Source organism: Notamacropus eugenii, chromosome 2 (assembly GCF_028372415.1).
Source record: "Notamacropus eugenii isolate mMacEug1 chromosome 2, mMacEug1.pri_v2, whole genome shotgun sequence".
In the NCBI taxonomy this organism is placed as follows: Eukaryota; Metazoa; Chordata; class Mammalia; order Diprotodontia; family Macropodidae; genus Notamacropus; species Notamacropus eugenii.
The window spans coordinates 519,713,521-519,738,112 of NC_092873.1; the positions used below are offsets into that span (position 1 = coordinate 519,713,521).

At 39.3% G+C, this 24,592-nt stretch overlaps 1 protein-coding gene across 14 annotated transcripts in view; it reads left to right on the top strand.

The window, feature by feature from the left end:
- FGGY (FGGY carbohydrate kinase domain containing) overlaps window positions 1–24,592 on the top strand; it is a 537,121-nt gene that overhangs the window by 243,644 nt on the left and 268,885 nt on the right. For all 14 annotated transcript variants that reach the window (XM_072649657.1, XM_072649652.1, XM_072649650.1 and 11 more), the window contains one exon: window positions 3,916–4,031. In XM_072649657.1, coding sequence (XP_072505758.1) covers window positions 3,916–4,031 — 116 coding nt within the window. The remainder of the gene's footprint in view (window positions 1–3,915; window positions 4,032–24,592) is intronic.

Sequence of the window (24,592 nt, forward strand, 5' to 3'; positions counted from 1 at the left end):
CCAGTGCTCACAATGGGGTTTGCCTCATGAGCCATTTCAAGCTTGAGAGTTCTGGAATCATATTTCTCTCCTTTCCTATATTAACCCCTTCCTCTAATATTCTTATTGTGGAGATAGGTGAGTAGTACAGTGGTTAGAGCATTCTGCTTATAGTCAGAATGACTTGAATTCAAATCTTACCTCAGGGGATTGCTGGATATTTGATCTTTCTGGACCATTTAACTTCTCTCAGACTTTGCTGTTGTTGAGTTGTTTCAGTCATGTCTAACTCTTCCTAACCCCAGCTGGGGTTTTCTTCACAAAGATAGTGGGGTGGTTTGCCATTTCCTTCTCCAGTTCACTTTACAGATAAGATACTGAGACAAAAAGTTAAGTGACTTGCCTGGAATCACACAACTGGGAAGTCTCTTAGATGAGATTTGAACTTAGGAAGGCTTATCTTCCTGACTTCAGGCCCAGTGCTCTATCCACTGTGCCACCTAGCTGCCCCAAGTCTCTCAGCCTTCGCTTTCTCCATTTGTAATACGGGACGAAAATAATAGCACCTATTTTCTAAGGCTATTCATAGAATCAAATAAGATGATACATATGAGCCTTAAAATTCCATATAAACATTATCTACTATTAATATTGTTACTTATGAAAAAAAGAGCTTAGACATCATCTTTCATGAAATTATCAAGGAAAACTCCCCTGATGTTCTAGAACCAGGGGGCAAAATAAATATTGAAGGAATCCACTGATCACCTCCTGAAAGAGATCCAAAAAGAGAAACTCCTAGGAACATTGTGGCCAAATTCCAGAGTTCCCAGGTCAAGGAGAAAATATTGCACCCAGCTAGAAAAAAACAATTCAAGTATTGTGGAAATACAATCAGGATAACACAAGATTTAGCAGCTTCTACATTAAGGGATTGAAGGGTGTGGAATATGAGATTCCAGAAGTCAAAGGAACCAGGACTAAAACCAAGAATCACCTACTCAGCAAAACTGAGTATAATACTTCAGGGGAAAAGTGGTCTTTCAATGAAATAGAGGACTTTCAAGTATTCTTGATGAAAAGACCAGAGCTGAAAAGAAAATTTGACCTTCAAACACAAGAATGAAGAGAAGCATGAAAAGTAGACAGCAAAGAGAAGTCATAAGGAACTTACTAAAGTTGAACTGTTTACATTCCTACATGGAAAGACAATATTTGTAACTCTTGAAACATTTCAGTATCTGGGTACTGGGTGGGATTACACATTCACACACGCTCACATACATAGAGACAGAGTGCACAGAGTGAATTGAATAGGATGGGATCATATCTTAAAAAAAAATGAAATTAAGCGGTGAGAGAGAAATATATTGGGAGGAGAAAGGGAGAAATGGAATGGGGCAAATTATCTCTCAGAAAAGAGGCAAGTAAAAGACTTTTCAGTGGAGGGAAAAAGGGGGGAGGTGAGAGAAAAAACATGAAGCTTACTCTCATCACATTTGACTAAAGGAAGGAATAAAATGCACACTTATTTTGGTATGAAAACCTATCTTACAATACAGGAAAGTGGGGGAGAAGGGGATAAGCAGGGTGGGGGGGATGATGGAAGGGAGGGCAGTGGGAGGAGGGAACAATTTGAAGTCAGTACTCTTGGGGAGGGACAGGATCATAAGAGAGAATAGAAGCAATGGGGGGCAGGATAGGATGGAGGGAATTATAGTTAGTCTTACACAACATAACTATTATGGAAGTCATTTTCAAAACTACACAGATATGGCCTATATTGAATTGCCTGCCTTCCCAAAGGGAATGGGTGGGGAGGAAGGGATGGGGAGAAGTTGGAACTCAAAGTTTTAGGAACAACTGTTGAGTATTGTTCTTGCAACTAGGAAACAGAAATACAGGTAACAGGGTATAGAAAGTTATCTGGCCCTACAGGACAAAAGAGAAGATGGGGATAAGGGAAGGGAGGGATGTTAGAAGAGAGGGCAGATTGGTGATAGGGGCAATTAGAATGCTTGGTGTTTTGGGGTGGGGGAAGGGGAGAAATGGGGAGAAAATTTGGAAGCAAAATTCTGTGGAAACTAATGTTGAAACGTTAAATAAATTAATTAAAATTAAAAAAAATATTGTTACTTATGAACTGTGGTGTGGATTTAATGAAAGAATTCACCTTTTTGAAAAGAATAATATTGAATATTTTCTGGTTGAAAGCATAACACAATCTATTTCAGAAATAGGTCGTGGAGAATTAATCGATACCAGGGTGGACTTAATATATACTAACGTGAAAAAAAGAAAAGAAATTGTTTCCATCTTTATATAGTAAAATACTCTAAATGGTATACATGCAGACATAGTTGTAAGGAACAATTTTATAAAATAGTGAGGAAAAAACATTTAACTTTGAATCTAAAACCCTGGTTTGGAGTCCTAGATGCCAGGTTGTGCCCACATAGAAATGACAATGTTTTTCCATTGATGAACCTTGAGGCCCATCACCCTACAGATGCCAAAGAAAGGGGAAGCATGGATAAATATCCTTAGGACACATGATAAATAGATTAAAATCATATGGAAGTGTTTCGGCACCAAGCAAATATGATGCTTACCTCTGGTTAGTAGTAATGAAAGGTCTCTGATCCAAAAGTGGAAGCAGAGCCCTCCATGGGTGACAGTCATGTGACTTCCACTTGTGTAAGTAACCCTGAGCTCATAGATGTCAAAAAAGAAGAATCACACGAATGACTAGATTCTATGAATGTACCTCCTTCCAAATTGCCTTATAGGGACTGGAGTTTTCACTGACACAAGGAGTGTTTGAATGGGGAAATTCTCCCTTCTAACGGAGGTCAGTATCTTCTCTGCCGCTCATAATCCTAATGACCGTGACTTGCTGATGGGGTCGCCCAGCCAGAATGTGTCAGAACTTGGACTCGATCCCTGGTCTTCCTAGCTCTGAGGTTATTGTATAGACTTATATTTATATTGCGCTCCTAGTGAAATTAAAGTTCCTTGAGGGCAGAAATCATTTCATTTTTGTCTTTGTGTGTCCTTGAACAATGCCTGGTGACTATGTGATAAATGCCTGCTGATCAATTGACTTCCTGCTAAGCAAAAATCCAGTGGGCTAGGCAGGACAAGAATTCTAATCCCATTTTACCACTGGGAAAGCTGAGACTCAGTGTAGTAATGTGTCATAATTAACATATATATATATATATATCTCAGAACTCACACTTCTGAACCAAAATCTGGTATTATTGGAATGATGGAATCATATAGAGAAAGAAACATTGAGTTTAGCATCAATTGTCCTGGATTTGAATCCTGACACTGGTATGGTTATTTTGATGAATCATTTAACTTCTTTGGACCTCATTTTCCTTCCCTATGAAATGAGGGGACTAGACTAGATGACCTCAAAAGTCCCTTCTATCTCCAGGGCTATAATTTTATGATCTCCTACACCATGCTGGCTATACTCCCTCTATGTTATACGCAACTATCAGTGAACACATGAACACAGTGAGAAAAATGTCTGTGCAGCTCCATGTTAGTACAGGAGAGGAGATGGGGGAGAATAAATACCTAGTGATACCCCTCAATTCATGCACACATAATAATGGCTACTGATTCACTTCATACAAGGTCAGCCTTCATAGGCTAAGATAGGGGTAGTGATGTCCAAGGTCATAAAGTGATGACCCTAACCCTAAAGTGGCAAAATAGGCCAGGACCCTGGGTCTTCTTACTCACTGCTATAGCATACTTTTCATTTTTCTATTTGGGTGCTTCAGGACGTCAAAATTTGACTGTCATGTGTCCAGGGATTAGGTGCTATCTTAGACTGTGCTTAACTTTGAATCACGCATCCCTTGAAAAGCCCAAGAAAACCTTGTCAGTACTTACAACTCTATTTCATTATCTCCTCAGATCTCTTTGTTCTTTGGTATGCAAATGGACCTATTCTGCAGACAATGGATGGGATGACAGCTTCTGGAAGCTGATCAATTTGGAAGATTTCGTGGCTGATAATTACAGCAAAATAGGTAAAAAAAAAAAAATGAAAGAAATGGCCCCATGTATATAACACATGTTATACATATACTTGGATGACACCTATGTGTGTCTATGTCTATATCCTTAGCACCTATGGATCTGTACTTTCACTGATTTTAGGAATTCCTAGGATAGATTCATGGAAATAAAGCAATGGAAGCTCCCCTCAAAGACTGTGAAGCAGTAATTCATCTGCAAAGTTAAGAACTCTAGGTATGGAACTTGAGCACCCCAGTTGTCAGCCCCCTTATCAGATGGGAATGAGAAGGGTGCAGACTGGAAGGATTTGGGTGGATCACAGTCTGCAGTGATGGAGCATGCACTCACTGGGCTGAGTACAGTTGACGGTTGGTATTGGTACAGGAAATTCTGGGTAGGAAATTTTCCACAGTGAGGATGAAATCACAGATCTGGGCCAAAAACATCAATAACAATAACAAAAAGAGGTGGAGATAAAGATAATATCAAAATATAGAAATTTAGACCATAAAACATGCTTCTTTGAGTAAAACATACCTCTCAGTATGAGCTCGACTCAGGTTATATGCAGGATCTCAGATTTGGAAGGGACACCAGGGGCCATCTACTCCAAATTGTATTTGAGGAGGCAGCCCAACCTAGTGAAAAAGCACCAGCTCTGGGATCAGGCACAAAGTTTGAATTCCATCTCTGATTCTTACTACCTTGTCTCCTCAGAGTAGTCATTCAACCTCCTTGTGACTGAGCTTCCTCAGGTGTTCAATGGCAGGTGGGATGCCATTATCCTCCAGGTCCCTTCCAACTCTTGATTCTGGAGATTTATCTGAGAATCAGTAAGTACTATTTCTAAGTTCCATGAACCAGGATAATCTACTTTCAAACTCTGGTGATACTGTGTTCACCTAAGAGATTCCTGGGATAGTTATAAAATAAACCAAGTGACATTTGTATAATATAACCAGTCTAATTACTCAGGTTAAGATCTTGTAATGGCTCAACTAAGAACAGACATCAAGTCAAGTGAACCAGCATTTATTCAGCCCTACTATGTGCCGAGTGTATTAAAGAGCTAAGGGACAGTCTGATGTGGTGGAAAGAGCCCAGGTCTGATATTCTGGGGACTCTCATCTTGGCCCTGCCATTAATTAACAATTAGATGGAGACGACCATCATGGCTCAGTAAACCTCCCCTCACCCCACCAAGGTTTTATATCTTTGTGTATAAAACGAGCAGAGCAGACTATAGGACCAGAGTATTTGATCTCTGAGACAGGTGTGCAGAATTATGATGGAGTTGGAATCTGATTTCAGACACTTATTAACTGTTTCGTGTACCTGGCAATATCTCTTAGCCTCACTTTCTGTAAAAGAGGGAATATAAGATTACAGTTGAACTTTGGTTGACTGGTGGTTAGCCTCCCTGCCTCAATCTTCTCTCCTCCATTCGCCATTCAATTGACAAAGTTATTTACCTAAAGCCCATTTGACAATTTCATCCACTGCTCCCTATTCAGTAAATTCCAGTGTGTTGCTATAACTTCCATGTTCAAAAAGCAAGTCTTCTGTCTTATAAAACTGTTCACAACCTGGCTTCTTCCTACCCTTCCAATCTTTTTACATTTCCCTCTCCCCATGTACTCAGAGAGCCATTGACATTGGCCTCTTTGCTATTCCTTGAATAAGGCACTCTCCATTGCCAGCCTTAGTACTTTCTCACTGACTGTCTTTCATGCCTGCAATGTTGGCCCTCCTCACCTTAACCTCCTGGCTTCTTTCAAGAATCAGCTCTGCAAGAAATCTTTCCTTGTCCTCTTCTCTCACCTCCCGCACCCCCCACTGTGGCTGCTGCCTTCTCTTCTAAGATTGCCTTGTAGATCATAAAGTAGCATAGAAATGTTAGCTCTTATTAGCTATTGCCTTAGAGTTCAATATACATAAAAAGTCAACAAATATTTCTTAAATTCTTACTATATTCCAGACACTGTCCTAAGGCAGGGGGTACAAAAAAAGGCACAAAGAATTCTAGTCTTCAATGACCTCCTCACCTGGATGCCACCAGGAAAGTGAGGACTGAGTTTGAAGTTTCTGCGTGAGGCCAAACTTCCTTTCCTCGTAGGCAAATTCACAGTAATTACTGATGGTAGAGTAGGAGGCTTGGATCACACTCATAAAGTACCACATCTGTAAACAGAAATCCTCATGACCCAACCCTTTTTTGACAGCTCCATTGTTGGCAGAATTCATGTAGACGCCATTCATGGAGGAGCTTCAATTCCACCTTGGGATAAGCCTCCAATCAGAGACAAACCACTCTCCATGACAAATCCAGCCGTGTGTGCCTTTTGTCAGCCCTTACTAGTGCTCTGCAAAGTATGTCTGTTTGCCCCCGGAAGAATGTCTGTAATTTGTTTTTACCTGTTTATCATTTGCTCTGAGAATATCTATCAATCTTTTCCATCTTTTGTGTTGATTACATGTTCATCTATCACCCTTTTGGAGTGGTTGCCTTGTTGGGGCATTTTCTAAATCAGCTACTGCCTATTTTACTGTTCCAAAAATGCATGTCATTATTGTTATTAATTATATAATTATGTTTTCCCTGACCTGGGAGTTCCCTGTATCCATGGAAACATAATTTTAATTGCTATCCCCATCTCTATTATTATCATGGCTATTAGCCCTGTAGCTGATGGAGGCAAGAATAGTGGCATTGTCTAGTATGCTTAACATACTTGGGGCCTGTACCAGTCTTAATTCTTGTACTTGAGAAATCTATCTATTTATGTTTTGTTTAGTGCAACATCTCTAGGAAGCTTTTTCTCACTTAAGGCTCAAGTTTAATTAGTATATTAGCCTAGCTAATAGAGCCGTACCTACAGGAAGCAGTCATTAAAAGTCCATAATGTTAATTTACCAGAAAATTTCCAGGGTAACTTTATTAGATTTTTCCTGTTAACTTAATGGATTTTTAATGAATGTCCTAAGGAGACACATCGTTAACCAGAATATTGCCGTATGTGAATTAAAATCAGTTCCTTTATCAAAATTAATAGGATGAGATTTCCTTACATTCTGAGTTGTAGCATTCTCAAGCTGTTCTTTCTTTTTGGACACAGCACAGAAAATACTTCATAGATGTTGGTTATCAGGTAAGGGTTTTAGAAGAATCTCCCAATGGCCCCATTCAGAAATGTTTTACTGTTCCTTGGAGTGATTAGGAAAAAAAAAATGACTCTCAGAAGCCTGCCCATGAAGTGTTAAACATTTCCAATGTATTCGGTGCCCACTGAGATGGGGATATTAAGGCGCAAAACCTTTTAGCGGATTTGAGCATTCAGTGTTGTAGATTTCAGTGTTAATACAATTACCATAATTCCTTCCATATGCAGCTTTTAGCAAATCCTTTACCAAGCACTGAGAGCTCACGCAGTAAATAAATGCTTTACCAGAAAACTGAACACTTCAGCAACTGATGGCTTCATGGAGGAATATTTTTGAAATAAATTATTTATGAAGTGTAAGTTACAGATCAAATGCAATATTTATATGGTGCATTTCAAGGACGGGGCAAAGCAATTTACAGTGTTAAGTAACAAAACATGCATGTTTCTAGCAATGCAATATTGCTGCTCAAAGTCATTTTGTAAAGAAAGCATTTTGGGTGGGTCAGTGCCGGAAAGTATCTGACAGAATTGAGCAAGAAGTTTCATGAAGTTGAAAGAAATGAATGGAATTTCTTTCATAATTAAAACTTTATTAGAACAAATTATTATGCCACAGTCCAATGGACAGCTCAAACCAAGTATTATATGACAAAATCAATCTGTATTTCAATAAAATGAATTGTGTCACTAAATGGTGACATTCCATTCTGGAATCTTGTAATTTGGGCTCCATATTACCTCCACTATCATAAAAATAAGCCAAACCAAGAAGAAAAGAAGAGGACAGCAGAACAGGTAGAAAGACCCATAAAGGAACAAGATATCTGCAACTCTTTAGTTTTTTTGTAAGAGACCAGTTCAATTCATATAATAACTTTTGTAAAGTTATATACAACCCTTGAAAGAAGCTAGGGTAGAAGTCAAGAGAATTGGGTTCTAATCCCATATCTTCCAATAATTAGCTATGTGACCTTGGGTAAGTAATTTCCTGTCTTTCCTCACTGTCTTCTTATAAACTTTTCATCCTCCATTTATAAAATGTGGAGGTTGGAACATATACTCACCAAGGTTAATTCTAGCTTCAAAATGCTATAACTACTTACATTTTTAAAGTTCTTTAAAGGTTATGAAATGTTCTCTATGTATTATAAGGGAAGCTTTTGATTTGCTCTTTTGATCCATGGGAATATCTCAGTCTAGCATATTAAAAGATTCCGCAGATCATCCCTGATAGTATAGGTAGGTAGTATAATATCCCAATGTTACAGATGAGGAAAGTGATACATTGAGAGGGAAAGTACCTTGCTTGTGTTCCTGTCCCTGGAAAATGATAAAGAAATTATTCTATCCAAGGTCACCTAATAGCAGTCTTGGTTCTCTCTCCACTTTACCATTCTGTCTGTGCTCCTAAACCTGTGGCCTGGCCCCTTCCCAGAATCATTTGAGTGATCTATAAGGAGGGGACTATGGTGAAGTCTCTGGCAAAATGCCTGGCACATAAGAGGCACTTAATAAGTGCTTGGTGATTGATCACAGATCTAAGGTTAGAAGAAACCTCCTAGTTCAACCCCCTCATTTTACAAATGGAGAAACTGATTGATCAATTGATTTGTGTCCACACAGAGGCTCAACTTTCCTGTTCTTGGTACCAGTCACCCAAAATCTCTGGGCCTCATTGTCATTCTCTACATATGGGACCCTCTTTTTGTCAGTTGGATGATTATCATTGAGACTCATGGCTTCCTTGACTTCTCCCAGGACTCAACTCAAAGCATACCTTCTGTAGAAGACCTTTTCTGGTCTCTTAGCAACAAACATCTTACTGTCTGAAGTTACCTTCCATTTATATTGTACATATCTTGTAATTGTCTCTTTGTTTACATGTTATTTCTTCCATTCAAATGTACACTCTTTGAAGGCAAAGACTGGTTTTGCCTCTTTTATCACAGGGCCTGTAATATAATAAACACTCAATATATGCTCATTGGCTAAAAATGATAGACATTGCCAGGAATAAAGGATTTTCACAGAAAAATCAGAGGAGCCAGTTGTTGCTGAAGGGCAGAGACATTTGTTTATTGACCATTTAAGAGGTGACCTGATTTACTTAGAAACACTCAAATGATCCCAGAGGAAGAAGCAGAGACAACAAGGGGAGCACCCCAGGATAGCCGACTGACCTCCACTATTGGGTCCAGAACTGGCCCCTTCCCAGTTTGCCTTGGAAGATTACAACCAGGGATGGCACCCTGAAACCTTTGGGTGAATGGTCTAAAGTTCTGGAGTGAGAGCAGGTAGGCTATTTCACAGAGAGGAATAAGACAAAGGATCACAGAATAGAAATGGAAAGAACTTTAGGCATCACTAAGTGCAATCCTCTCCTTTTACAGACAAAGAAACTGAAACTCAGGGGTGTTATGTGATTTGTCTGAGGACACACAGTAAGAGACAGAAATGAGATTCGAACCCAGACCCTGTAAATCCAGTGCCTTAAAGAGATCCTGCTCAGCTCAGTCTGACTATTTTTCTACCCCTGAGGTCACAAGCAGGGAGATGTCAATTGGGTACTCAACTAGAAGTGCCTGAGTAAACCCATCCAAATATGAAGGAAAGAGAGGATGCCAGGCAGGAAGGCAGGAGACAATGGGCAGAGCATATTCAGCTTCCTGGCTAGAGAAACATGAGGCCTGGAAGGCTTTCCCAGCTTCAAGCATGTTTCCTTGTTTTCTTTGACACACAAACCTTAGAGTTGCCCTTGTCTGTAATTAAGAGCTCAACCATAAAATGAGGAGGTTGGATCATAGAGCTTTTGGGGACCCTTTCAGCTGGAAATCTAGGATCTGAGGCACTTAGGAGACTCTGATTTTCTAACAAGCCTGAAACAAACTCATATCTTTGGGTCACAGATTTGTAGGATTATAAAGGAAGAACTGAAAAGAACAGCAACCAATCAAGTAATAAGCATTGATTAAGTGCCTACTGCATGCCTGTGATAGTGTTAAGTGATGGAGATAGAAAGAGAAGCAGAAGCAGTTCTTGACCTCTCTTCCTTGTCACACAGAGAAGGAAATTGAGGCCAGGAAAGGCTAAATAACTCACTCAAGTCACACAGATAATAGGTATGAAATCTGGAATTCAAACCCAGATTCTCTGATTTTAGAGCCAAAACCATCCCCACCTCTCAACCCTTTACAACCAAACTTCTGCCATATGAGCCCCCATGTAGATGGAGCCTCAGCCATAATGCCACTCCTGAAATAATGCTGTTGTTTTTTCTTCCCCTGCAACAGCTCTGGGTCTTTCAGTCATTCAACAAACATTCATTAGGCATCTACATGTTCTAAACTCTGTGCTAGGTGCAGAGGTTATAAAGACAGAACTAAAATGTCTGTCCTGAAAGAGCTGAAATTCTAGTGAGGGAAGGTAAGATGTAGACACAAAAGTATTTGCAAAATATAGGAATATGGTTGGAGCCTGTGAATTCATTGGTATAGACAACTCTCATGTGAGGAAATCTCCTCTTAACATTCAGCTGGCACCTATTTTGCAACTTGGAGAGTTACTTAGAACATTGAGTGTTAAGCGGCTTGCCCAATATCGTACAACAGTGTGTCAGGGATGGTTCTCCAACCAATGTTTTCTTGGCTTTGAACTCAGCTTTCTGTATATTACACTATGCTGGTTGCATCCAAAATAAATGTAAGACAAATATAAGCTGACTTCAGGGAGGAGGCATTGTGTATGTAGAACTTGGCCCTTGAGCAGAGCTCTGAAGGAGATTGGGGATTCTGAGGGATGAGAAGGAGATGAGATAGTTGGCACTAAGGATGACTTGCATAAGCTCATAAAGATGGGAGATGGAGCACCAACTTTGAGAATCAGCAAGAAGGTCAGTCTGACTGCCATTCCCCAGACTCCATGTATGGAAACTCAGAGACAGAGCCCCAAGGGGAAAGGATCTGCTGTTTTCAGCGTGACCTTGGCTTCTGCATGGGAAGTGGTTCTGAAATTTTCCACAACCAATCCCTTGCCAGTAACCCCAAGGTAACAACTCTCCTTCCACATTTCCCCATGGCCCTCTAATTCCCAGAAGTGCTATTTTAGTTGATGGTCCTTCCAGGAATGGCCTGGCCAAGCCAGCAGGGCTGGTTTGCAGGGACAATTGCACTGTCCTTTGAGGTAATGCATTTCAGATGTTGGTGGGGACTGGACTTCACAACTGCTGTCTACATTGGCCCAGGAACTATTTAGAAACACTGATAATTATTTCTGTATTTATCCTTCTGTTTCCTTTAAGTTACAGAGACATACAACAGTGGAGCTTGAAGCAAGCTGAGTCGGGGGTCACCTCGTCCAGTGTTCTTACACTTATCTGTATCATGAGCCTCTTGGGTAGTCAAGTGAAGCCTAGAGACCCTTCTCAGGCTAATGTTTTTAAATGCATAAAACCAAACACATAGGATTGCAGAGAAAATCAATTGTATCAAGATACAGTTCTTGAAATATTTTAATAACCCCAAGTACACAGACCATAGGTTAAGAACCCTCAGTATAATTCAACCCTTCTCTTTGTAAAGATGAAGGAACTCAGTTCCAAAATGGGGGAGTGACTTTTGGAGACTTTTACATGGGGTGGTTAAAAATTAAAAAAACAAACAAACAAACAAACAAACCAGAAGCCGAGTTAGAAGAACCTGGGATGGAATTTGCCTCAAGCACTTTCTAGCACTGTGACTCTGGGAAAGACATTTGACATTTCTAGACCTTAGGTTCTTGACCCGTAAAATGAGATAAAAGTCATAACAGTGACCATACAGCATTGCTGTGTATGGGATAAGTAGAATAACACCCATGGAGTGTTTTACAAATGCCAGTCACTTTTCCTCTTTCAGTTTCAGAATCCCAGAATGCTAAATTAGCAGGGGATGACAGGGTCCATTTAGTTTGACTCATACCTGAAAAATAATCCCCTCTACAACATTCTTGAGTTTGCTTGTAGACCTCTAGTGAGGAAGATCCCCACTACTTCCCAAAATTCTTTGGCATTTTCTTTTTGGAGATAGTATGATAGGCAATTTACTTCTTGAAAACACAATTAACATGACTTTAGTCAGTAACAATATACTCGAAAGAAGAGGCTTTGAGGACAGAGGACCTGTGTGAGAAACCCACCTCTGTCACTCATAGTCCAAGGACCTTGGGCAATTCATTTTATTTCCCTTGGCCTCAGTTTTCTCAATTCTAAAATGAAAAATTGGACTGATTACTTCGGAGGTCCCTTCCAATTCTTTAATCCATCCTCCAAAAACAGAATTAGAGGGAAAGTTCCCCTTTTCTGTTTTGCACAGAAATCCCTTGGAGGGTTTTTTCCTTTCTTGTTGGGCAATGTGCTACACCCTCCAAATCTCAGCTCAAGTGAGTCTTCAGCAAAAAACCCAATGTCATGATTTCGCCATTTGTGAGTTCTCCTCGTGTCCCCTTAAATTCAGTGTTAAATCCAGGGGACTTTTGGAAATACTCGACATTCCTGCTTCTTTAGAACACCTCAGTCCCCTTGGGGTTCATAGTTCAACCCTGTAAGAAACTCCCTCAAGTTGCCCAATTCCTGGATTCCACCCTGAAGCTAACTGATGTGCTCAGTTCTGACCTTGAAACCCAGAAGGTCAGCCTTCATTCCCATCCCTGAGGGCTCTGAATACAGACCCTCTCTTCCGAGAATACACAACCCAGGCTTATGGCCGGTCACTGGGTCAGATCTGAGCTGGCTTGGCCAGGTGCTGACACATGGTCTTCTCCAAGGTGCAGGGGCCTGACTCCAGCCAGGGTGACTGATTGATTCCAGAAGCTGCCTTGAATAATGAAAGAAAACTCGAGACTCTCGGGAGTCACTGTCCTGCCTCACCAGCCCCCCATCTGCTCTTGTGGTGAGAGGCAGCTGGGCTGCTCTCTTTGCGGTATTAGCCAAACTAGAAAGACATTAAAAATTCCGTTAAATTTTCATACCCTTTCAGCTGCTGAAGTGTACAATCTATTTCAGAAAAAAAAAGCAAGAAAGAGAGACCTGATACATTTTCCTGACTCCCTCCTTACTTCAGGGACCCCTTAAGGGACCAGGTAATGATCTTAAGATGAATATGAATGCTTTATATTTGGCCTCTCTCTTTCCGTGCCCCCACCTTTTGACCAAGGACCATAGCATTTGTCTCTAAATGGAAAGCATCACTAGTGGACTCACGCTGTGCTCCTCTGGTGGATGTGATGGGGAGTTATTATTTGGAGAGATGCCCTGTTTCCTCAGAGTTTCTTCTTTCTTTTGATTGAGTGAGGGAGTGGAGAATAGGGGGGAGGAGAATAATTCCTCTTTCTCAAACCTGCAAAGAGCCTCTGCAGAGCAGCCAGTATTTAAATACAAAGGATGATGTTTATAAAATAGCTTTAAGTAGATGTTAGATATTACTATTATTGTTATAAAGAGCAGCTGGGTAGCACAGTGGATAGAGTGCCAGGCCTGGAGTCACTGAATTCAAATCTGGTCTCTGACACTTACTACCTGTATGACCCTGGGCAAGTCACTTAACTCTGTTTACTTCAGTTTCCTTATTTGTAAAATCAGTTGGAGAAGGGAATGGCAAATCACTTCTGTATCTTTTTGCCTAGAAAACCTCAAATGGAGTCACAAAGAGTCAGACATGACTGAAATTACTGAACAACAACAAAGATTGTTGTAATCAATCGAATGTCAGCCATCACTTTTATGAAGTCAGTCTTCATACTGTCTCTCCCGAGAAGAAGGAATATTCCTCGAGAGAATTTTTGTCTTTGTATCACCAATACCCTAAGTAGGCACTTAATAAATTTGGATTGGAATGGAATCCCAAGTGAATATGTACAGGGAAAAGGAAAGGGTACCCATTTTAAATACAGTAGAGGAGCCTGGAGTGGGTGAAGAAACAACACTAAACTCTATGAAATTTTTCTTAGAGTTCAATTCAATCCAATTTCTGAGGTGCCTCCTACATGCATGACACTAAGACTACATTGACAAAAGAGTCCTTGTGGGGGAAGATGACCTATGTAGTTATGAAGAGATTTGAATCTTGACTTTGACATGGGGGAGGTGTCCAATGGAATGAAGACTTCAGAGGAGAAGGAACTGGGTCTAATTTCTGCCTCTTTCACTTACTCTCTGTGTGACCTTGGGTAAATTTGCTTAATCTCTCTGGGTTCCAGATTCCTCACCTGTAAAATGAGGTAATTGGACTAGAGGGTCTTTAAGGCCCTTTCTATGATCCATCATTCAAAGTAGAATACAAAGGAAATTGACAAGGATGAAAGTATTGAGTTCTGGAGGAATCAAGGAAGATTTCACAAAGGTGAAGGAAGTTGAGGATGTTAGGATACAAAGGAGGGAAGGAAATAAACTCCAGGCATGAGGGACAGCCTATGCCAAGACCCAGTGACATGAGATGGAATATGAGCTGAGGGAAGAACAGGTAGTCAAGGAACATGTGAAATGGAATAATGTGGGGTGTGTCTACAAGGTTTGGCTGGTGCTAGACAGTAAAGGGACTTACCAGCCAGGATCCTCAAAGAATAGGGAGGCAGAGAAAGATTTTGAGATAAAGACTGACAAGAACCCTGAGTTCTTTAAAGATTATCTTGATAACTCTGTTTCAAGAATATCACTTTGGAAGCTGTGTATGGAGGAAGCATTGGAGAGAGGGAAGACAATAGACATGAAGAGAGCGACTAGGAAGTTCTAACAATCATCCAGACAAAAAGTGATGAGAGCTTGAACTAGACTGGTGCTTCCACCTGGGAGAGAAGGGACTGGATGTCAAAGATGTAGTCAAGGCAGAATTGATAAGATTTGACATTTGATCAAGTATTAGGGTAAAGGGTGAAAGAGAGAGATGGGCCAAGGCAGCTAGGGGGGATAGTGATGGAGTGCTGAACTTGGAATCAAAAGACTTGAGTTTGAATCCTCCTTCAGAAACTGTCTGACTCTGGACAAGTCACTCAACCTGTTTTGCTTCTGTTTCCTCATCTGTAAAATGAAGAAGTTTGAGTCAATGGATTCTAAAATCTTTCCAGCGCAAAATCTATATTCTCATAGAATCTAGTTTGATGCTTGAGAGCCTAGATGACTAGACAAGTGGCAGTGCCCTTAAAAGAAGTAGAGAAGTTTGAAGGAGGATGGTTTTAAGTAGAGAATGATGAGTTCCAGGTTGATACCCAGGATAATAAGTGGGCCTATCCTGTCATATAACAAGATTCTGTTTTATATAGATAATTGGTAAGGAAAAGGGAGACTGTCTGAATATTGAAAATCAAATATATGGGCCATTTGACCTCCTGATCCTATCCTCTACTTAACAGCTAATCTATGAGTTTCCTTGGCTCAGATTTCTTCCTCAGGCCATGTCATCATATTAGCAAAGCACTAAAAAAGAAGTCAATTCTTGTTTCAGGGGGAGTAGAGTGGGAGGAGTCCATCACCCTGACTGGAGAAAAAGCAGGGTATAATCCCAGGAACAAAGGAATCCAATTCATTTTAGTAAAGCATACAGATAAAAAACCTGAGCTGAAATGAATACTCTGCCACTTACTATATGTGTAGCCTTAGGAAATCACCTCCTCTCTCTGGGTTTCAGTTACCACATTTATAAAATGAGAGGTTGTTCTAGAAAATCTCTAAAGTCCCTCGGAGCTCTAAGATTCCATGCTTCTAAAGGGTATGATCTATGTATCATAGACAGGAACATGGGAATTTGGAGATGAAAGGAATCCCAAAATCATAGATTTGCAGCTAGAAACTGGCTTAGTAGCCAACTCTCTCATTTTGCCAGTTAGGAAATGGAGGTCTAGAGTCCTGAATTGCCTTGGCTAGGCAGCATCATGAACTGTACTGGTTGGAGAGCTAGACTTGGAATCAGGAAGACTTTTGTTCAAATCTGGTCTCTGACACTTTCTGGATCTATGATCTGACACCTCTCAACCTTAGTAAAATGGGTATAATAATATCTAAAATACTTAGTCACATGAGGCTCAAATGAGAAATGTATGCTAGTGCCATTGGAAACCTTAAAATGTTATTGAAATGTTCATTACTGCTATCATGTTCCCACTTTTTCAGTGAGGTTCAGAAATGACCATGGGCTGTTACCTTTCTATCCTTCCTTCACACTTAGTGTTCTGTGGCCTCTTTCATAGGTGGAAAAAATTAATGCTTTTTGTAGTTGAATAAAAGTATGAGGATGTCAGCTCATGATTGGTGAGTAGGCTCACTGAAAGCATCTTTGGGACAACTCTTGGAGCTCCCTGAGCAACACCATCAACATACACCTTGTCTTGTTCCCAGGCTGTTTGCATTTTTCCCTCTATGGCTTTAGACTTGAAATGCATTTTTTTCTATGCCTTTTGAATATTCAGTATGGTGACACTGATTCAAAGCATTATTCTTAATTTTGTAATCAATTAATGCTTTTATCTTGGATATTTTTCTTTTTTTTGTATTTAAGTTTATTTAAGTTTTCAACATTCATTTCTACAAAATTTTGGGTTCCAAATTTTCTCCCCGTTTCTCCCCTCCCCCACCCCAAAACACCAAGCATTCTAATTGCCCCTATCACCAATCTGCCCTCTCTTCTATCATCCCTCCCTCCCCTTGTCCCCATCTTCTCTTTTGTCCTGTAGGGCAAGATAAATTTCTATACCCCATTACCTGTATTTCTTATTTCCTAGTTTCAAGAACAATACTCAACAGTTGTTCCTAAAACTTTGAGTTCCAACTTCTCTTCATCCCTCCCTCCCCACCCCTTCCTTTTGGAAGGCAAGCAATTCAATATAGGCCATATCTGTGTAGTTTTGAAAATGACTTCCATAATAGTCGTGTTGTATAAGACTAACTATATTTCCCTCCACCCTATCCTGCCCCTCATTTCCTCTATTCTCTCTTTTGATCCTATCCCTCCCCAAGAGTGCTCCCTCCTCCTACTGCCCTTCCTTCCATTATCCCCCCCATCCTGCTTATCCCCTTCTCCCCCACTATCCTGTATTGTGAGATAGGTTTTCATACCAAAATAAATGTGCATTTTATTTCTTCCTTTAGTCAAATGTGATGAGAGTAAGCTTCATGTTTTTTCTCTCACCTCCCCCCTTTTTCCCTCCACTGAAAAGTCTTTTACTTGTCTCTTTTCTGAAAGATAATTTGCCCCATTCCATTTCTCCCTTTCTCCTCCCAATATATTTCTCTCTCACTGCTTAATTTCCTTTTTTTAAGGTATGATCCCAAACTATTCAATTCACCCTGTGCTCTCTGTCTGTGTGTGTGTGTGTGTGTGTATGTATGTAATCCCACCAATTACCCAGATACTGAAAAAAGTTTCAAAAGTTACAAATATTGTCTTTCCCTGTAGGAATGTAAATAGTCAACTTTAGTAAGTCCCTTATGACTTCTCTTTGTTGTTTACCTTTTCATGCTTCTCTTCATTCTTGTGTTTGAAAGTCAAATTTTCTTTTCAGCTCTGGTCTTTTCATCAAGAATGCTTGAAAGTCCTTGATTTCATTGAAAGACCATTTTTCCCCTGAAGTATTATACTCAGTTTTGCTGGGTAGGTGATTCTTGGTTTTAGTCCTAGTTCCTTTGACTTCTGGAATATCATATTCTACACCCTTCAATCCCTTAATCTAGAAGCTGCTAGATCTTGTGTTATCCTGATTGTATTTCCACAATACTTGAACTGTTTCTTTTTAGCTGCTTTCAATATTTTCTCCTTGACCAGGGAACTCTGGAATTTGGCCACAACGTTCCTAGGAGTTTCTATTTTTGGATCTCTTTCAGGTGGTGATCAGTGGATTCTTTAAATATTTATTTTCCCCCCTGGTTCTAGAATATCAGGGGAGTTTTCCTTGATAATTTCATGAAAGATGATGCCTGGGTTCTTTTTTTTGATCATGGCTTTCGGGTAGTCCCATAATTTTTAAATGGTCTCTCCTGGATCGATTTTCCAGGTCAGTTTTTTTTTCCAATGAGATATTTCACATTATCTTCCATTTTTTCATTCTTTTGGTTTTGTTTTGTGATTTCTTGGTTTCTTATAAAGTCATTGGCCTCCATCTACTCCATTCTAATTTTGAAGAAACTATTTTCTTCAGTGAGCTTTTGAACCTCCTTTTCCATTTGGCTAATTCTGCTTTTTAAAGCATTCTTCTCCTCATTGGCTTTTTGGACCTCTTTTGCCAATTGTTAGCCTATTTTTAAAAGTGTTATTTTCTTCAGCATTTTTTTAGGTCTCCTTTAGCAAGGTGTTGACCTGCTTTTCATGCTTTTCTTGCATCTCTCTATTTCTCTTCCCAGTTTTTCCTCCACCTCTCTTACTTGATTTTCAAAATCCTTTTTGAGCTCTTCCATGACCTGAGACCACCGAATATTTATTTTGGATATTTGGGATACAGAAACCTTGACTTTCATGTCTTTCCCTGATGGTAAGCATTGTTCTTCCTCATCTGAAAGGATGGAGAAGATATATGTTCACCAAAAAAGCAACCTTCTATGGTCTTATTTTTTTTACCCTTTTTTGGGCATTTTCCCAACCAGTCACTTGACTTTTGGGTCCTTTGTCAAGAGTAGGACATACTCTGGGAATCTGTAAGATCTCAGTTCCTCCAAGGTGGCACAATCAAGCATGTATTGGTCTGGGTGTAAAGATGGATTTTTGTGCCCAGAATCTTAGCAGTTACCTCTCCACAGCCACCTGGCCTCCAGTTCTGCCAAGTCAGCACTGGGGGCTGATTTTCAGATAAGCTGGATGGGCAGGGCCCCATTCAGTGTGAGACAAAGACCAGCTCACCCAGGGCCTTCACCCAGGGTGAGGTAAAAATCAGCTCCTCAGTGTCCCCAGAGTTTTCACAATCCAACAAAGGATGTGGCTGCTGCGCCTGTTGATGTGGCCTCTGCCTAAGCCCGGAGGTATGGGAAGACCGTTCTCCCTTCCTGGCCAACTGAAAAAACCCCATCACTTACCTTTGGTGCCTGTGGGTTGAGGGATCTGTGAACCCACTGCTACTGTGACTGAAGATTCTGCCCCCGAGGGCTGTTCACGAGCCATGTGCTGCAGCCAAGGCTGGGTTGGGTTGGGCTTCGCTACACATCTGGTGCAACGGATGTTTCCCGTGGGCCTTTCAAGTCACCCTGGGCTGGAAATCTCCTCCACTCTGTTGTTCTCCACTTTTGCTGCTCTGCCCCCCGATATTTATTTTTCAATAATATTTTTCCCAATTACATATCAATACAATTCTTAGCTTTCATTTTTACAATATTTTCAAATCCAAATTTTTCTCCCTCCTTCCCTCTCCCCTCCCTTCTTAAAATGTTAGACAATTTGATCTAGGTTATAATGTGCTATCATGTAAAACATATTTCCGTATTAGTCACAGTTGTGAAAGAAGAAACAGAGCAAGAGGGGAAAAAAGCACAAAAAAAGAATAAAGTAAGGGAAAAGAGTACTCTTCAATCTGCATGCAGAGTTCATCAGTTTTTTATCTGAGTATGGACAGCATTTTCTTTCATGAGTCCTTTGTTCTTGGATCATTGTGTTGCTGAGAAGAGCTGAATTATTCATAGTTGATCATTACACAATATTTCTGATACTGTGTACAGTGTTTTCCTCTCTGCTCATTTCATTCTGCTCATTTCATTTTGCATCAGTTCATACAAGTCTTTTCAGGTTTTTCTGAAATCTCCCTGTTTACAATTTCTTATTGCACAATAATATATCATTGCATTCATATATTACCACTTGTTCAGACATTCCCCAACTAATGGACATCCCCTCAACTTCCAATATTTTGTTACCACAAAAAGACTATTATGAATATTTTTGCACATGTAAGTCCTTTTCCCTTTTTTATGATCCCTTTTGGATACAGACCTAGTAGTGGTATGGCTGGATCAAAGGGTATGCACCATTTGGTTGTCCTTTGGACATAGCTTCTAATAACTCTCCAGAATGGTTGGATCAGTTCACAACTCCACTATTATTATTATATTATTATTAGTGTCCCAATTTTCCCACATCCTCTCAAACATTTACCATTTTCCTTTTTTATCATGTTAGCCAATCTGATAGGTGTGAGGTGGTACCTCAGAGCTGTTTTAATTTGCATTTATCTAATCAGATTATTTAATCAAAAGTCTATAGGCACTTCTTCATGTGCCTATAGACAGCTTTGATTTCTTCACCTGAAAACTGCCTGTAAACTTGCTGTAAAGATCATTTGCCAACTTTCTGCTTTCCTTCTAATTTTTGATTGTGTTGGTTTTGTTTATGCAAAAGCTTTTTAATTTAATTTAATCAAAATTATCTGTTTTACATTTTGTATTGCTCTCTCTTATTTGGTCAAGAACATGTAACTCATTTTAACTTTTCCTTTAATAATGTGGATGCTACACCACTTTGGTGCATCTGTGTTTAGTATTGATGTTACTTCATTGTCTATGGTACCTTTTAGCAAGAATTTTTTTCCTTATCTCTTTTAATTAGATCTATTTTTTGTTTGTTCATTCGTTTTTGCTTTGTCTGAGATTAGGATTGCTATCCTTGCTTTTTTTTCTTCAACTAAAGAATAATAGTTTCTAATCCATCCCTTTATCTTTACTGTACATGTATCTCTCGGTTTCAGGTGTGTTTCTTGTAAACAACATATTGTAAGTTTCTGGTTTTTGATTCATCCTGCTGTCTGCTTCCAATTTATGGTAGAATTCATCCTATTCACATTCACAGTTATGATTACTTACCGTGTATGTCCCTCCATCATATTTTCCCTCCTGTTTGTCTTCTTTCTCCTTTCACCTTTTCCCTCCTCAACTGCCTACTGCCTTCCCCAGTCTGCCCTCTCTTCTGTCAGTCCCACTCCACTTCTTATTCTCATTCCCTCCTACTTTGCTGTTGGATAAGATAGATTTCTGTATTTAAGTGACTGTGTGTATTATTCCCTCTTCAAGCCAGTACTGATGAGAGTAAGGTTCACTAGATGCCTATTGTCCACCCTCTCATCTTTCCCTCCCTCATGCCTCTTCATGTGAAGTATTATACCTCAATTTACCTGTCCCTTCCTTCCATACCCAGTGTACTCTTATTTCTCATCCCTTAATTATTTTTATCATTCTCTCAAATTCACCTTATACACATATCCTCTGTCTATGCATATTCTTTCTAGCTATCTTATTAGCGGTACAATTTTTAAGACTTACAGTTATCTTCTTCCCATGTCGTGATGTAAACAGCTCACCTCCATTTGGTCGCTTATGTTTTCTTTTTCCTTTCCCATTTTTTAGACTTCTCTTGGGTCTTGATGTTGGAGATTATTTTGTTGTTGTTGTCATTGAATTCCTGTCTTCTCCCTATGAAAGCTTGAGATCCTTCTGCTTCATTGAATGGCCACTTTTCTCCTTGATGTCTTATGCTTACTTTCTCTTGGTAGCTGATTCTCCTTTGCCTTTCAGAATATCATGTTCCAAGACCTCTGATCCTTTAATGTTGTAGCTGCTAAATTCTGTGTAATCCTCATTGTGACTCCCTGATGTTTGAATTGTTTCTTTCTGGCCACTTGCAATACTTTTTCCCTGACCTCAGAGTTCTGTAATTTGGCTATAATGTTCCTTGGAGTTTTTATCTTGGGATCTCTTTCCTAAGGTGATCAGTGGATCCTTTCAATACCTATTTTGCCCTCTGATTCCAGGGCAGTTTTCCTTGATAATTCCTTGAAAGATGCTCTCCAGGTCTTCCTTCTCCTTATGAATTTCAAGTTGCTCAATCATTCAGACTATCTTGGATTTGGGGCAAAAGTTCTATCTATACAAAAGCTCTGATTCCACTAAATTTTATTGGTGGAATTCTCAAGAATATTTTTGGGGCCTATGTCTGTAACATAGAGATTTTTCATCTCTGAGTTTAATGATAGAGAGCTTTTTGCTATATTGTTCTTGTTACCTAATCATGTTTTCATAGGTACTCTGTAGATGATAATTTTTTCAACATATAGTAGTATGCTGCACAATTTCCACTATTTCTTTACATAATTGATTATTAAGTGGAAACTCCTTAAATATGACCTTTCTGTAACTTTTGGTGTTAAGGATCTTATCCTGGATTGCTACCATAAACTATATGAAAGGGAAAGAAGGAAAGAAGAAAAGAAGGAAGGAAGGAAGGAAATGATATTTATAATGTTATTCTCTTTTTCATATTTTTCATGGGGTTGAGATAGAAATGGTTCAAGGACAAATTACCATACTGCTGTTATTATTTTATATTTAATGGTTTTCAGACTATTACACAGAAAGTTGAATAACTACTTTTTGTAGTTAAATTATTAGGCTGTAATTAAATCCTATGTAGGCTCACTGAAAGCATCCTTGGTACAATTCCAGTAGTAGAAAGGATTATGGGGATGATATCTACCTTATATTGTTTTCACATTAATTTCATCTCTTGGGCTAATCTCTGTGTTTTTCAAGCCTTTTGTTCCACATAGCTTAGAGATTGTGAGCATTTGGTACAACAAAATCTATTTGAAATATTACATCTTTATGCATAAATATTATGTCCAGCTAAGTGTCAGCAAAAGTAGAATCGCTGATAATGGTTTGATTCCAATAGAGTCTATTTGATGAATTCTTTACAATATTTGGCATTTGCTTTTACATTTGCATTTGTTATTATATCTGAGTTTTTGTTTTATATTAGTCCTTGAAAGACAGTTTGTGGTGTATGATTCTCACCTCTAGGTAACTTCTTGTTATATATTCAGAAGTTGCTAAACTCTTACATCCTTCAATAACGTTACTCAGTTTCTACTGTTTCCTTGAAGAAGCTAAATTGATCACTAAATTCCAGCTCCTTAAAGGTAAACATTCTATAATTTGTGGTAGTGATAAATATCTGAGTTCCTCCACTTCTTTCCTGGTTCCATTCCTGGTTTTCTGGACTTTTTTTTTTACCACCATTCCCCATCATCCTTTTTGTCCTGGAACATCCTTTTGCCCCGTACTTCCTTCATCTGGCTTGTCAGTTCTCTTTAGAAATGCCATTTTCAGGAAATGTCTAGGCCAGGCAGGTTTACTCATTTCCTGGAGCTGTTCCTTACTCTCTGGACTTCTTTCTTCACCATGCTCCTACATGAGTACCTTCTATCCTTTTCCCCAACTTTGCCACTCTCTCTCTCTTTTTTTACATTATCTTCTCCCATTATAATCTAAGATTCTTTTTTATATATTCATTTCATTTATTTTTAATGTTCTACAATCACTACCATAAAACATAGATTTTCCCCCCACCTACCCCTCCATTAACCCTCTCCCTCCTCAAGATGTCATACAATTCTATATAGGATCTACACATACATTCCTATTGAATACATTTTCACTATAGTCATGCTGTGTAGAAGAATAAGCTAAGATTCTTGAGGGCCAGGGATTTTTTTTTTATTTGTATTTGTAATCCTGGTGTTTAGCATGGTGTCCAGTCCATAGTAAGTGTTTAATAAATGCTTGTTGCTAACTTGAGTAGCACACCCATTTGACCATCACTTCTTTGTCACACAATTTCAACACATATTACTAACTGAGTTCATATGGATGCTGCTCATGGTAGACCTTTTGATCCCACTCCAGAATCTTACTTGTTTTATTGTATTCGTATAGAGTTTGTACAAAGTTTAACTTTCAGTTAAACTGTACAGATTCAGTGCTATATGTCCATTGTCAGTCTTTGCTGTTTCTCAGTGAAGTGATGTCTGTTTATCCAAAAAGTATTTCTATAAGTTTCTGACCTTTTGATCATAAGCTCTAAGTATGTCTGTCTATCCTTTTCTTTCTTTCTTTGGTGACCAGCTTTGATCATTTTATCACCACCTTGAAAGGATAGGTCCTGAGTCTAGTCAAAATTGTATATAATGTTGTTAGGGCATTCTGCAAGTGTGATGTGGTTCATGTGGTACATTCCAAAAGTGTAAATGAAGATTTGCTATTATTGTTCTCAATTTTCTCAAGGTCATTTGACTCTTATGTGCCAGAACAAAGATTTGAACCCATGTCTTCTACAGAATTCATTGTCCCTCCAGGACTCTACTCTGCCTGCCATAGTTGAGCCAACCATAGGGCTTATTTCTATTCCAATTTCTAGTCTCTACTGTTAGAGTGAATATGCCTATTTCTTCACCTGCATGCAGACAGATGTATTTGTGTACATTTCAATAGTTAGTTTATTTAAATGGGTGATAAATCACAGTCTGATTTATAGAATTCAGTTTCCCAGCCAACTGAGTCCCAGATAAATCCTTCAATCACCACCCATTGGCCATTAGCACTGATTTCCTCCTGCTTTCGTCAACATAACTATAAAACT